We start from the raw sequence: 15,273 nt of genomic DNA on the forward strand, positions 1-15,273 counted from the left end.
GGTCTACACTTCAGTTCATACACTTCACTAAACGGAAATGTATACAGCAGAACATGTCTCATGCTTCAATGACAGCTTTTTGTGCCGTGTCCATGCTGTCCATATGCATGCCTGCTCTCTCTCTCTCTCTCTCTCTCTCTCTCTCTCTCTCTCTCGATGTATTACACATACCAATTTTAATGGTATTGGTAATTGTTGCATGCTCTGAAAGGTAGGGTCTGATCTTCCTGATGTTGTTCAGGGCAAATCGACATGACCAAGCAATCAAGGCCGCGTGAACCTTAAAGGTTAGCTGGTCATCAATTATGACACCCAGGTTCCAGGCAGACTTATGGGTATGAGTTCAGTTTGTCCAAGCTGGATATAGTGCAAAGCTAACCTGCCATTAGCATGCTAGCTCAAAGGTAACCGGCTTTAGCATGCTAGCGCAAAGGTAACTGGTGGTTAGCATGCTAGCGCAAAAGTAACCGTGATGCTGTCGGTGTTAGCTCGGTGGGGTGGGCGTGTTCTTGCACGAGAGAGTGAGCTTCTGGTGATGAAGAGCCCAGGAGGAGGGGACCAGTTTGAATGTGTGGTTGACAAAATTAAAGGAAAAATCCTACTTATTAAACCTTTAAGTTTTGGCAGGAAATGAGCGCCATAGACTGCCTGCTACAGGAGCCCTAATGGTGCGTTCCATTTACCTTGGAACTTGGAACCGGGAATGACGTCACACCCAAGTTGCGCTATAGCTATAGCCATTGTTAGCAATAGCAGTTGATAACAACGCATTATGCGGTATTTTGCGGATGCAAACACCATAACATGTCCACAGATAGAAGTTGGACATGTGAGTACGGCTGATTTAATTGAGACACAAATAAGACAGAAGTGATAATAAACAGGTAATACTACAGCTTTCATTTACTGTTGATGCCTGGAGACATGAGGTCGGAGATGGTGAGGTTCCTCCGACTTTCCGAGTCGGAAATTCAACTTCAGGGGGCGTTCTAGTTGAAATTTCCGACTAACTAACTAAAGTCTCCACCCTCTCTATTTTTAAGAGTAGGCTTCAAACTTTCCTCTTTGATAAACCTTATAGTTAGGGATGGTTCAGGCTTGGACCAGCCCTAGACTGACGGTGGGATCTGACACACCGAGCTTCTCTCTCTCTCTCTCTCCCCCACACACAGTTTCTGTGTATGCATTTATATTATATTAATGCATCTAATTAACTACGTATATTCCTGTCCCATCACAATACTAACCATATGTCTTCCTGGGATTTTTTGTGCTCTCTTGTCTTGTAAGTTCCTGGGGATTGTTGCTGCAGACCACCTGCTGCCATGGACCTACTCGACTCAGACTGCAACAGCTATTAATATCAGTCTTCCCCATAGCAGTGTTGGGACCAAGTCATTTTTGCTCAAGTCCCAAGTACGTCTCAAGTCATTTTGTCCAAGTCTCAAGTCTCGAGTAATTTTTCCTTGGGCAAGTCAAGTCAAATCACAGGTTATGTCAAGTCAAGTCCTTTGTTGTTTGTCCTTTGACTGATGAGGCTTCTCTTTGGGGAAAGAACATCAGGCAGCCGGGGCCTGTGATGTCACCTGTTGCCATAGCAAGAAGTTTGACTGATGGCCAGTCATCCAATCATGACCGTCACATACGGGGAGCTTTTTGAGTCGTCCAATCATGATTCCCAGTTTGTGCTGCACACTTGATAGTTAGACAGAAACTTTGAATTATATCATTTTATATTTAACAGCTAACATTCAAACTTATGAACACACGCAAGTCAACCGAGTCATCATGCCTCAAGTCCAAGTCAAGTCTCAAGTCATTTATTTTTTGTCAAATCAGGTCGCAAGTCATCAAAACAGTGACTCGAGTCGATTTGAGTCCAAGTCACCAAGTCTCAAGTCTACATCTCTGCCCCATAGTGTTATTATTATAGTTGCTAATGCTAATAGAGCTGTTGACTTCAACTGTTACAATTATTATTATCAGCTTTTCATCATTGCCATGGCGATCTTGCACATTTTACACATTTGTGCCATTATCATTGGTATTGTAACATAAGCATTGTCTGTTGTTAGGGTTAGGGTTAGCTAATATGCTAATATGGGTATGCTGATTTTGCTGTGTAGTTGATATAGACAGTTTGAAAGGATCGTTTGTTTTTTTTACTCCCATGATTTTTATTTTCAAGGTTGATAAACTAGTCAAGACAATATTAGCAACTAAGAATAAAAGCTGCCATAATATCTTACAGCTCAAATATCACCACATCTCCCTTCTGTGTCAGTCCTGGTGTTCCATCCGCACCACAGATACTGTATACAAAGAGTGAGGGCTGTAAACACGAACTAAAGACAAAAGTACAACGGGCTAAAAACATGCCACTCTGCTCCTCCCTTTGTGAAAGTCAGCTCCCTTACAGTTATGACTCAAAAACCTCAGCATGAAACAAACAGAAGCTTATTTGGTTTAGACTCTCTGTCCATCACAGTGGGATATATAACCATCACTGCATAAATACTTCCAGTATAAAGAGGAGCTAAATCATCTATAAAGGTTCTCTTTTCCTAGTGGACACTTTAATCCAGATTTTAAAATCAGAAATCAACAGGAACCTTTGATACCAGCGCCAGTCTAACCAGAACGGAAAACACTCCAGTAAGTACCTGATGTTATTAAGTCCATTTATTAATCTCAGATTTTGTAGACATTAAATAAAAGGAATATTTTTTTATCTAGTAAATGTTGACATTTTGATAATTCGTTTTTGGAATAATCACGATCCTATTTGGCATTGTCATAATGTAAAATCACCGAGCTGACTTAGCCTGCGATATCTCTAAAGACAATAGTTTATTTCACTCCTGTTTTTCTTGCAAATTCAGAGATGGCCATGGTGGATCAAGCTGAATTCTTTGAAAACATGGAAATAATTACATGGAGTAAAATTAAAGAAGCAATGAATAAGGGTCATGCTGAAGGAGCTGCAAAGATCCAGGAGTATTTGGAAAAGGAGGAAAAGGAGAAAAAGGTTCCTCTAAATATTGCCGTCACAGGAGAGAGCGGCTCTGGTAAATCCACCTTTGTTAATGCTTTAAGAGGCATAGACAACAGGGATGAGAGAGCCGCCCCTACTGGTTCTGTAGAAACCACTATAGAGGTTACATCGTACCCCCATCCAAACTTCCCCAATGTGACACTGTGGGATCTTCCTGGTATTGGCACCACCAAATTTCCAGCTGCCAACCACCTGAAGCATGTTGGATTTGAAAAGTTTGACTTCTTCTTCATCATGATATGAAGCTGGCTCAGGAGATTCAGAGGATGAAGAAGAAGTTTTACTTTGTTTGCTCAAAGATCGACGATAACATACGTGCTGAGGAAAGAAGTCAGAGGGAGTTCAGTGCAGAAAGGACTCTCACACAAATCAGGGACAGCTGCCTTCAAGGTGAGTGACACATAAAGAACAGTGAAGATGAATGTGTCTGTTTTTACTTCGGTGCCTATTTTGTTTGTCTGACTTCAATGTTTTCTTTAATGTGAAACATTGATTTCTCAAAATACAGAAGTCAGACAACTTTCTGTTTACTGTGAACGAACAGCAAACTTATAAAGCAGAACATGACGTCATGTCACACTTTGTGACTTCAGAAACCTGCAGCCACAAAGCCCCAGACCCATGATCCTAGAAGGTCATCTTCTCCTTCTTGATAAACATTTCAGTGAGGATTAAATTAAAGCACATGGTGCCACAAGATATACAAATGATGGTAACACTTTACATTAAGGGTACAATTTATATACTTAAGTAAAGCTGAAGTAATGCTTAACTAATGCATGACTCATAATGATTTAATGCATGAATTAATGCAGGACGTATCTTGAATTCCTGTTGCTCACCAGTAAGAACTGATGAAGTCATGTGTCATATTTGCGGTAGAACAAGTTTGAGTTTATCTGCCATATGCTTCACAACACAACAAGTTTCCACCGCAAATACAACACAATAACACAACACAAAGTCTAACCCAGGAAGGCTAATCTGTACTGGGTTAACGTTAGCTAGCTTTACATGCTAACATTGGATAGCTTGTTAGGAAACGTGCAAGTTGGAAAACAAACTTACCGAGTTCTGTGTGCGGTGGATGCTGTTGCATTGCTCACGTCGTAATACTCATTTGTAAAGTAGTACTTAATGAACATCACTAAAAGGGAGTATCTGCTCATTTTCATCATTACTAAATCATCACTTCACACAAGGTCTCCGTTACTTCCTTGACTTGTGTCCCCCCCAACTAAAGCGATGTCGTAATACTCATTTTTAAACGGTCGCATATCAATCAATGTATGAAGTAACTGTGAATTAACATTCATTCATTGAAGATCTATTAAGTGTAAACTAATCACATAAAGTCAGAGTGACGCCATCATTTCTTACTGGTGAGCAACAGGAATTCAAGATACATCCTGCATTAATTCATGCATTAAATCATCATGAGTCATGCATTAGTTAAGCATTACTTCAGCATTACTTAGGTATATAAATTGTACCCTTAATGTAAAGTGTTACCCAAATAATAAACCACTAACCTTTAGATCAGGGGTCAGCAACCTTTTTGAAAGTGAGAGCTACTTCATGGATACTGAGTCATACGAAGGGCTACCAGTTTGATACGCTCTTCTGAAATAACAAGTTTGCTCAGTTTGCCTTTAGTTATACATTATTAATAATAATTAATGATACTCATCTATGTGAAGACACTGATCACGTTAATGATTTCTCACAGTAATTATCAACAATGACAACAAGGTGGGAAACAGATATCAATATTCAGCACTTTGTCTCTATTAATCGCAGTAATTGTTAAATTTTCAGATGATCACTTACATCACTACATTTCATAGGAAAAATGTCCCATTTTCACTAGCCACTGACAAACCCTTTTAACAAATCATGAACTATGTTGCACCATGTTTCAAAAAGTTATCAATTATGTAATGTTAAAGAAAAATCAACTTACATATTTTTAAATAAATCTTGTCACATTTTGAACTAATGACCAAATCTGCAGCATTCTTAACAAAATTATAACTGTTACATGTCATGAACACACTTTTAAATTGAACACAATTCTTCAATATTTTAATTCAACTTTGCCATGGCACTGCCATGTTGCCACTGACAACATCTGGTATCTGTTTCTTTGTTAGTGGGAAGACTGGCATTGCATGCTGTTCACCAGTGTATTGTAATCTGGTGTGTAACTTGACACTTCAACTGTGAGTGAGTCTTTCAGATGTGCATCAGTGAGGCGTGTTCTGTGTTTGTTCTTGATGAAGTTCATGTCAGAAAACGCTGATTCACAGAGATAGGTCGAACCAAACAGGCTGGCAACCTTCATAGCTGCTGTGCATACACCACTGTACTTCTCTGTGTTAACAAGGCACCAAAAGTTTGGTGCAGCCTGGTAGGCTTTGAGGTGGAGGTCATTTTGCAATGTTTTGATTTCAATCTCCACCTGTCCAGCATCCAAGTTGAACGTTGCACTTAGTTGCTCAGCAAAGCATGTTGTGTCCACATTCATGAAAGGATTGGAAATGAATGACACACATGGCTCAAGCTGATCAAGGTCACAAAACCTATTCTCAAACTCTTGCCCAAGTCTGTTTATGACTTCACAGTACTTTTCTGTAACTTTGCCAAATGTCTCAGATGCAGAAGCATTGTCTTTCAGCATCGACTGCACAGAGGGAAAGTGCAGCACCTTTTTTCTCCGTAAATCCACAGAGAAAATGTTCATCTTGGCTTTAAATGCATTTAAAGCACTTATCATATCAACAACAGTCTTACCTTTGCCTCGCAGCTCGCAGTTCAAGTGGTTTAGTTTCCCAGTAATGTCCGTTAAAAATGCAAGGTCAAGTGTTCACTCTGTGTCCTCTAGCAGTGAGACGTCTTTGCCTTTGGACTGCATGAACTCTTTGATTTCACCCAAAAGTGACAAAAAACGAAGTGAAACTCGTCCTCTGCTGAGCCATCGGATTTCTGTGTGTAGCAGCAGGTCACCATATTCAGCTGACATCTCCTCCAATAGCACCTTGAAAATCCTGTGCTGTTTTGCTTTGGAGCGGGAGTCATCACGGGAGTCATCACGTGCCCAAAGCCGATCACTTTTGCACATATCGCCTGCTGGTGAATGATGCAGTGGTAATGCAGAAATTTTGGGAAGTCTGGGTCACCTTTACAGTGAGCGATGAAACCTGTATGTCGGCTGTATTTCTGCACGAAAAACTCCTTCACCGTGTTATAAATGTCAACTCCCCTCGTAGTTGTCTTTAAGGGCAGTAGTGTCAGGAGTTCTTCTCTTGTGGAGAAATCTTCAAACACCATCCGGATAAAAACCAACAGCTGCGCTGTACTGCTGCTGTCCACGGACTCGTCGCACTGGATGCTAAACCACCTGCACTTCACCAGATCACGGTCCAGCTGATCGGCCAAGTTACCAAACATAGCTGACACTCGTCTAGCCATCGTAGATGCCCCCAGTTGGACGTCGGAGAGAGTGGAGATTAGATCGGTTCCATTTTTCTCGTCTTTAAGTACAGTGTTAGCAATTATCATCATTGCTTCTTTGGCAACTTCTCCGTCTGAAAATGCCTTCTTCTTCTTGATCAGAAAATGTGTAGCTCTAAACGAGGCTTCGGTTGCTTTTTGTGACTTTTTCACCGGCCTCGTGAGAAAAGACTGTTGCTTAACCCAAAGCTGCCTTGAGCTCACGGGCTTTTTCTGCCCGTAGTGCGCTTCCCGGTGGGTAGTTAGCATGGTAGCTTTTGTGACACGTAGTGAAGTGTCTCTCCACATTGTGCCGCTTTGCCGTCGCCACAGTCACCCCGCAAATGAGACACACGCAGGTTTCTTTCGCAGTCGTAAAAAAGAACTCCTCCTCCCATTCGTTGTGAAAGTGATAAGTTTTCTTTCTTTTTTCTGCCATGTTTTTGGGGTAAGAAACTGCATTCAGCGCCCATCTTTGCTGCGCCCGCTAGCTTACTCTCCATGAGCACTGTTTTTGTCACGCGCACGATACTGACCACTGAACTAGAGTAGATCAGAGTTCACCTAAACTTATCTAAACTTCATGTATAATGAACATATTTTTAAGATATGAGTCATTTTTAAATCTATATAAATGCAAGTGTGCAGCTCACTAGTGAGTTGTGCTATTTTTAGAACAGGCCTGCGGGCGACTCATGTGGTCCTTGGGGGCGACCTGGTGCCCGCGGGCACCGTGTTGGTGACCCCTGCTTTAGATTATGGTGCACATGATAAATTGATAAGCACCCCTTTCACTAATCCTTTTAAATGATTACATTTTTCTGTGCACTTGGCGAACCAAAATGTCTGCAGTGATATCAGTATTCCTTTACTTTCCTTTACGTTACATTTCTACTTAAATTGATATAATTTTTAAACTGAGAAGTTGGGAGTGATTAACGTAGGGAATTTAAAAAATGTCAAAATATATGAAAGCCACCTAAAACTTCAGACCAGTGTAGTTAGTGTATTTATTTGTAGTAGTTCTCTGTTGAGGTTTCGCAACGAGGAAGAAATAAACATATTTTTGCTCCTTCTGTGACTCAGGCCTTCAGGCAGCAGGTGTCCAGTCTCCTCAGGTGTTCCTGGTGTCCAGCTTTGAGCTCCACCTCTATGATTTCCCTCTTTTGGCGGAGACCCTGGAGAGAGAACTTCCTGAACACAAGAGGGATGCTCTGCTGTTGGCCATGCCCAATATCAGCCTGGACATGATCAACAAGAAGAAAAAGGCTTTCCATTCCCAAATAAAATACTTTGCTCTTCTATCTGCAGCTGTAGCAGCTGTACCAGTTCCTGGGCTCTCTATTGCTGTTGATGTAGCCTTGCTGGTTGGTCTTGTCATGCAATATGTACTTGGGTTTGGTCTTGATATCCCGTCACTGAAGAGATTGGCCAATAAAACAGGTGTTCCTTATAAAGATCTGATGAAAGTCATCATTTCACCTCTGGCAGCAGCAAAAATAACCCCTGATCTTGTATTGAAGGTGGTTGCTCAATGTTCCAGCATAGTTGTATTAATGGCAGCAGAGGAAGGGGCCAGATTCATTCCAATACTTGGAATCCCAGCAGCGATGGGCCTCTCTTTTGTCACAACCTACCAGTGTCTCAGCTCAGTCCTTGACATGGTTGCTGAGGACGCACAGAGGGTGTTTAAAATGGCCCTGGGTTTGAACCCTGCAGAGTGATATTGTACATATAAACAGTTTATAATGCAAAGATCTGTTCAACATTTTCCCAAAGTCATTCTTAGCGCTGTATAAGAAACCGCTCTGTAAACAAGCTGCACATATCAGTACTTTGTACAAATCAGGTAATATGATGGTTGATGTCAGAGTTTCATGTTGAATGGATGTCCCTGAGTCTTTAAATAAAGTCATTAGAATGAGCTGATTTGGTTGTTCTGTCTTGGTATGAAACACTTTGATTTGTGTGCTTTATGTTGATGTCGTAGGTTATAATAGTTTGTGTAGAAGTAGTCATAGTTTTCATAATAAACACGTAGTTCTCAAACAGTATGAGCCCCTGATCCATGTATCACTATGTACACAAAGGTAGGACAGAATATAAGAAACATCACGGCCATTTTTGATTTTAAACCAACAGACAGTTTAATTTGTGATGAGCGTTCACTGCCCTCTAGTGGCCACAGTGCTGAATTACACCACAACATAATTTAAAGGAAATAATACAGGTCTCAATTGTTTATTATTCTTATCAAAACTTTATCTCGTGTTGATGGTCTTCATGATACATTTCTTATTAAATACTAAATCAATGTCACTGAACCAGAATGCATCGTGATACAAGGTGAGCTGATACACCTCCACATTATCATTATACCAACATTATATCCACCGGCATTTTCATATGTGCTGCACAGAATATGAGACAAGCTGCTGCACGTCTTTTCTTTTTCTTCATCACTCCTTCTTTGCTAAACCTTTTTTTCTTGAGATTATTAAAATAAATTGTTGAAAATGTGAAGAAACTGTCCTGTTTTTCACCTCACAAGTACCTTGTTACAAACGTAACCTTCTTGCTGCGAGGCGACAGTGTTAGCCGCTGCACCATCGTGCAACCCAAACATCATCACGTATCAGAAAATGTCCTGTTTTTAGAAACAACATTAAAAGATAAAAAATGTTCTGTTTTTTAACTATTGATCCAAATTAAATTAATGTTCTGTTGTTGTGGACAGATTGTTAATCAGCATTTATCTTCTTTTTATTTAAATTACGAATCGAATGCAATTTTTTCTTTTATTTTGAAAGTCTTCATCTGTTGTATAATAATGAAAATATGACTTAATGAATTTATGAACTCTGAATTTTATGAAACATTTAAGCATCTGTTCTTTAAAATATCTGAAAACTTCATTTTTCTTGATAAAGTAAGTCTGAGTCAACAAAGTGGCCCTAAGACTTATTTCACCCTCTCAGCAGCTACCACACATACTTGTTTATAATTCACATTTCAGCTGTGTCATTGTGACCCAACAGTACACAACTTTATTGGAGCTTCAGCTCAGAGACCTTCATGAACAAAGACAATGATACAAGATGAGAAGAAAGACGTCGCCTCGATGCACACACTTAAAAAGCTTCTGAGAGGAAAGTTCTCACGCTGATATTAAAATAGATTCTGTGTTCAGTCTGACGTGTAATACTCAGAATTATTAAGTATTTTGATCACATTTCAGCTGAATACAGGCTACACCTTGAGCTCATTCTTCTTATCTTATTTTGCAGGTGATAAGAGGAGGTGTTTGATGTAACTGGAAAGAAAAGCTGGAGTTAAACCTTTAAAAAACAGCATTTTGAATAGTTTTCCTCCACGTCTACGTCCCCCTTGTTGCTCACAAACAGCTGAGGAATGACTTTAATAGAGACGGAGGAGAGGGGACATGAGAGCCGGTCTCACAGCAAACACTGTGAATCACAGCAATCTGTTTGTCTGACCTGTTAGTTATCCGGCTTCAGGTGGCTGTCGGCCAAATGTTATGATGACGGTGCTTATTAGTTGTTCAGAGCTGAAGAGTGAAAGTTGAAAGTATCACACAATATTATAACATACAGTGTCTCAATAAGGCCTCATAAGGGCTCCCAACATCAGTGGTTTCAAACAGAGCAAAGTTTTTATGAACAAAAGCAGGAAGGATTATTCCCAGTAGCAGCCATGAGGAGAAAAAGAGGTGAATTACATCATAAATATTGGGTCATGATCTTAGTGGCCTGCAGGGGGAGTGAGGGTTCAGCTTTAGATGTTTCTTGTAAATCAACATGTTTCTTGAAAGTCAGCTGATTCACGGAAGAACTTTTTCATTGGTTACTGTCTAAAGGGCTGGACCCTAAAAAACTCTTCGCCTGTTCCTCTCTCTCTCTGTGTGTGTGTGTGTGTGTGTGTGTGTGTGTGTGTGTGTGTTTCTCGCTGCTGAACAACTCAAAGTAACTCATTGGGTGATCTGCTTTTGTCTCATCTGTTTCAACTTTAGGACTCCAGGGTGAGTAACCTCTGTTATTTAGCAAAAGCCCTCTTGCTGTTTATCACAGTTGGTACTAAAATATAGATGATCCATTAATCTTTGAATATTATCTTTATTTTAATGTGAATAGATGTCACCTTCCTCTATTCCTTTATTACCTCTGTTTTACTTTAAAGGAAGTAAAAACACTGATGTTCTGTAAAGATGATTCGTCTGATTGAGAGCAGATTTCTGTTGATTCTTATCATCAGTTGCAGCATAGGGGCGTCTGTGTAGAAGATCACTCAACTGTTTTCATTTTCACTCAGCCCCACCTTGAATTGTCTGAAGTATTAAATCACTGATTTTATGCAGAGCATCTGCTAACAGCTTAACGTGTTGATGTTCGACCACTTTGTCATTTGCATTCTGTCACATTTTGTTTGTTCATGATGCAAAATTATCGTTGGGAAAACATTTTTTCTAACCAGAAGATAATAATGACTTTTTAACTTCTGTTCAACTCCAGTTTTCAAGGACCACCATGGATGATCCACATGATTTTAACGATGAAGAAATCAGAGAAGCTCTACAAAACAATAATCAGGCCTTAGCTGTTGCAAAGATCCAGGAGCATTTGGACAGGGAGAAAACAATTCCTCTAAATATTGCCGTCACAGGAGAGTCCGGCTCTGGTAAATCCACCTTTGTTAATGCTTTAAGAGGCATAGACAACAGGGACGAGGGAGCTGCTCCTACTGGTTCTGTAGAAACCACCACCGAGGTTAAACCGTACCCCCATCCAAACTACCCCAATGTTACACTGTGGGATCTTCCTGGTATTGGCACCACCAATTTTCCAGCTGCAGAGTACATGGAGCATGTTGGATTTGAAAAGTTTGACTTCTTCATCATCATCTCAGCTGATCGCTTCAGAGAAAATGATGTGAAGCTGTCGAAGGAGATTCAGAGGATGAAGAAGAAGTTCTACTTTGTCCGCTCAAAGATCGACCATAGCCTAAGTGACGGGAAAAGAAGTCAGAGGGAGTTCAATGAGATAAACACTCTCAAACAAATCAGGGACAACTGCATTCAAGGTGAGTCTTAATGAGAGACTGTCAAATTAACCTACAACTTAAAGGCTCTTGCATCCATGCAGACACTGCTTCATTAAAAGGGGACAAGAGCTTAAAATAACTTCACACAAGTTGAGACCAGGTATAGAGGAAGAGCTAGTGTGTTAGTATCTGAGCTGATTCAGGGTTTTGTCCTAATAATGTCATTATAATCCTCTGTCTGAAATGGATTTTTCTGTTGTCTGTTACACAGGTCTTCAGAAACAAGGTGTTGAGTCCCCACAAGTCTTCCTGGTGTCCAGCTTCGATCTTCACCTGTTTGATTTCCCTTTGTTCGAGGAGACCCTGGAGAGGGAACTTCCAGCACACAAGAGGAATGCTCTGCTGTTTGCCATGCCTAATATCAGCCAGGAGCTCATCAACAAGAAGAAAGAGGCTTTACAGGCAACAATTAAGTACCATGCCTCTTTTTCTGCCCTCATAGCATTTGCACCAATTCCTGGGCTCTCTATTGCTGCTGATTTAACCTTGCTTGTTGATACAGTCCAAATGTACAAAAGTACTTTTGGTCTTGATCACAAGTCACTGCAGAGTCTTGCTCTCAGTGCACCAGTGTCTTTGGAAGATCTTAGAGCAGTGATGACATCACCACTGGCGTTACAGGAAATAAGCAAAGATCTTATCATCAAGTTACTCTTAATGTCAGCAGCTGCAGTTGCATTAATGGCAGCAGAAGAAGGGTCCAGATATATTCCAGTCTTTGGTATCCCATTAGCGATGGGCCTCTCTTTTACCTCCACCTACAGTGCTCTCAGTACTTTCCTCAACATGCTCGCTGACGATGCACAGAGGGTCTTTAAAAGGGCCCTGGGTTTGAACACCAGTGTGTAAATGTGTAAAACTGTAAATGTTCGAAACAAATGAGCTTATGAGTATTTCAGTTTTACTGTAGTTAAAATCCTGTATACAAATCATAGCTTTTGTAATGCGGAAGCCGTTTCAGCAAATCATATCACGCCATACTGTATTTTCATGGGATTGAAATTAAGACTTTTATGTGATCAATAAATGTTTATTGAAACGAGCTGAAGCCCTGGTTTTTCCTCAATGAATTCTCCAGGTAACATACCACAAAGATGGTAAGATGGTAAGTTGCCATGAAGCCATTATGGCATTTATGCAACCTCAGTGAAAATGAACACATGAATATTATAATTAAATATCTGTTCTACCAATTTGAATACATTCTCGTCTTCATAAGACAGCAGACATTAGTTATGTTCATTCAGAAGGCTGTTCTCTGTCCTTATCTAGCAGAAGTGATCTCATTCTATTTGTCGTCATTTGAACTAACATGTTTTCATTTATCATAACCTTTATAATAAACACTTTTCATATTTCAACACCAGGGTTGACTTCTGAAATAACATAAGCTAAAACACGTCGTTAACTTAAGTCTTAGTTTCCTGTCTAACACCTGTCGCAAAGCCGCTCAAGGTAGCGTGCAACACGAGAGACATTGCTGGTTTCCGCCCAATGCATTTTCATGCCCCGCCCCCACATTGTTTAACTATGAAATCTTCTTGCGCCCACCAGTGTGCCCATGAGTGTTTGTCCTAAAATGAGGGGTGGTCAGGCGCAGTGGTGGCGCGTTGCTATCTTGAGGCAGCAGAAAGCATGCAGTAGAGAATATAGCCATATGATCCAGCAGCAAAAATAAGCAAATAAGTATTTACTACTTACTTTTGTTACAACATCAGTTATTAGTTATATCCTAACTGATCTAAGGTCTAAGGATTTAAATATTCAATGAAGATTTGCTGTTGTTCCTTGTGCGTAAATGCGAGTGTCTCTCTTAATTTGGTATACTCTAATCCAGGGAATTATCACGGGTTGACAAGCAGCTATTACTGTGTCGGGGTCTCCTTAAAACACGTGTCAAACTCAAGGCCTGCAAGATAATATCATATGTCTATCATAACTGGCCCTCTGCTATACAAGCGCGCACACCACTGATACTACAAGTCCCAGAATGCACTACAAAAGTGAACGTGTCAATCAAGACCTAAACCTCAAGCTGCAGGGACGGCCGTGGCTGTGTTCGAAACGCCGTACTATAAACTACATACTACACACTACATACTACATGATATACTGCATACTGCGTTAGGCGGTAGTATGTAGTATAGAGGAACTCAAATTCATTTTGCAGTATGCTACACCAGGCAGAAGTAAACAATAACCGCCGCTTCTTTAGCTATAGCGCCCCCTCTGCTGGAATGCTGCTGCTGTCCATCATTTCAACTGCTGTTGTGACGTGCCAGCGCTTTGCATTGTGGGATACAGTAGATGAGGTAGACTGGTCCGATCATGGATACATCCATGGGTCCGATGCTTACTGGAGATTTTCTCTGAATCAGTACCACATCCGGGTATTTTTGGCATACTGCACATTTAGCTTTTGTTTGCATAGAGCATACTACATTTAGGCCAAATCAGTACACATGGCATATCGAACACAGCACGTGATTACAGACATGTCTGATGCAATAGCATCTTCTAATTTCTCAGTTTGTACCTCCTCGAGTCCTTTCCTCGACTCCTCTCCTCGTGTCTTAGTCCCTCCGAGAGATGTGAGCGGAGGAGACGAGGAAGAGACATGAGGAGAGAGGAGTCGAGGCAACAGACATTTCACAACATGACACATCCCTGCTTCAGAGCCATCATTTAAAAGCGACGTTAATTAAATATGATGTGTGGCACAGCTGCATCATCTGTCTATTTTATTAGAGCCTATTGCTGTTTTTTTATGTCTGTCAGTAGAACAGTGTTTATGACAAGTTAAAAATGCATCAGCTACATCAGGGCTATTCAACTACAACAGCAAGCGGGCCACATGGGATGATCACAGGGGGTTCGTGGGCCACACAGAATATTGTGTCAATAAATGGCTTCAAAGAGCTCCTGCATTTACATTATAATGTTTATAGATTTCAATAATAATATAAAATAAACTAGTGATGCTATATTTCTTCTCCATTGAATTATAAACAAGACTAGGTCAAAACCTAGTATGTGGCTGACCGCATCAGGTCAGCATGACACACGCTGAAAATGTAGAGAATATTTTTACCGCGAGCCGCGCGAGCTTCTCGGCCAAAATACACGGTGAAAATGAATTGTGATGAGTCCTGTTGATCTCTGACAGCAACATTAACATCTCTTCCTGCAGTAAAAGTCACAGGCATGGAGAGTTAAGTAGGTCAACACGGTATGCTTTTTCAAAGTAAAAGCCCGATCTGGAATTCTGACTCCCCTCGTTTGTACACAATGGGTCTCATTCATGAAACGTGAGCAGAACGAATTTGTGTGTAAACTGTTCGCAGACGGAAATGTACGTGCATCTCCGCATTCATCAATATTTTAGTAGCTCCGATCTTTTCGTAGCTACTAACAAAATCTACACATGCTGCTGACCACGCGTAGTGCTTGTGTAAATTTAAGAAAGCACATAAATAATGCTGCTCACTATTGGAAATTACAATTTTAATTCATACTGCGCTCTGTTATGTACACAATACGCAGATGCCTTTGAAACACGTGATATAGCCTAAACATGACAAACGATTAAAAATATAACACATTTAGTT

The 15,273-nt window shown here is 40.5% G+C and overlaps 2 protein-coding genes and 1 pseudogene across 2 annotated transcripts in view; all 3 read left to right on the forward strand.

Annotated features, from left to right (window-relative positions):
- Positions 1–2,884: 2,884 nt before the first annotated feature.
- On the forward strand, positions 2,885–8,271 carry LOC138590763 (interferon-inducible GTPase 5-like; annotated as a pseudogene).
- Positions 8,272–10,499: 2,228 nt separating this feature from the next.
- Positions 10,500–12,707, forward strand: LOC138591648 (interferon-inducible GTPase 5-like). Its single transcript, XM_069662299.1, has 3 exons — positions 10,500–10,586; positions 11,077–11,644; positions 11,877–12,707. The coding sequence occupies exons 2-3, from the start codon at positions 11,092–11,094 to the stop codon at positions 12,512–12,514; spliced, it is 1,191 nt and encodes a 396-aa protein (XP_069518400.1). The 5' UTR covers positions 10,500–10,586; positions 11,077–11,091; the 3' UTR covers positions 12,515–12,707.
- Positions 10,502–15,273, forward strand: part of LOC138590764 (interferon-inducible GTPase 5-like) — a 35,421-nt gene continuing 30,649 nt past the window's right edge. Inside the window, exon 1 of the mRNA XM_069661122.1 lies at positions 10,502–10,586. The gene's annotated coding sequence lies outside the window, so the exon portion shown is untranslated. The remainder of the gene's footprint in view (positions 10,587–15,273) is intronic.

This window comes from Semicossyphus pulcher, unplaced genomic scaffold (assembly GCF_022749685.1).
Source record: "Semicossyphus pulcher isolate SPU_LCO1_2020_fin unplaced genomic scaffold, fSemPul1.0.p SCAF_14, whole genome shotgun sequence".
Classification (NCBI taxonomy): domain Eukaryota; kingdom Metazoa; phylum Chordata; class Actinopteri; order Labriformes; family Labridae; genus Semicossyphus; species Semicossyphus pulcher.

What these genes read in the sequence shown, in the direction of transcription:
- LOC138591648 (XM_069662299.1), top strand. Translation starts at nt 11,092, where the DNA reads ATGGATGATCCACATGATTTTAACGATGAAGAAATCAGAGAAGCTCTA. An exon ending in CAGGGACAACTGCATTCAAG is followed by an intron (nt 11,645 to 11,876) that starts GTGAGTCTTAAT and finishes TCTGTTACACAG; the next exon opens with GTCTTCAGAAACAAGGTGTT.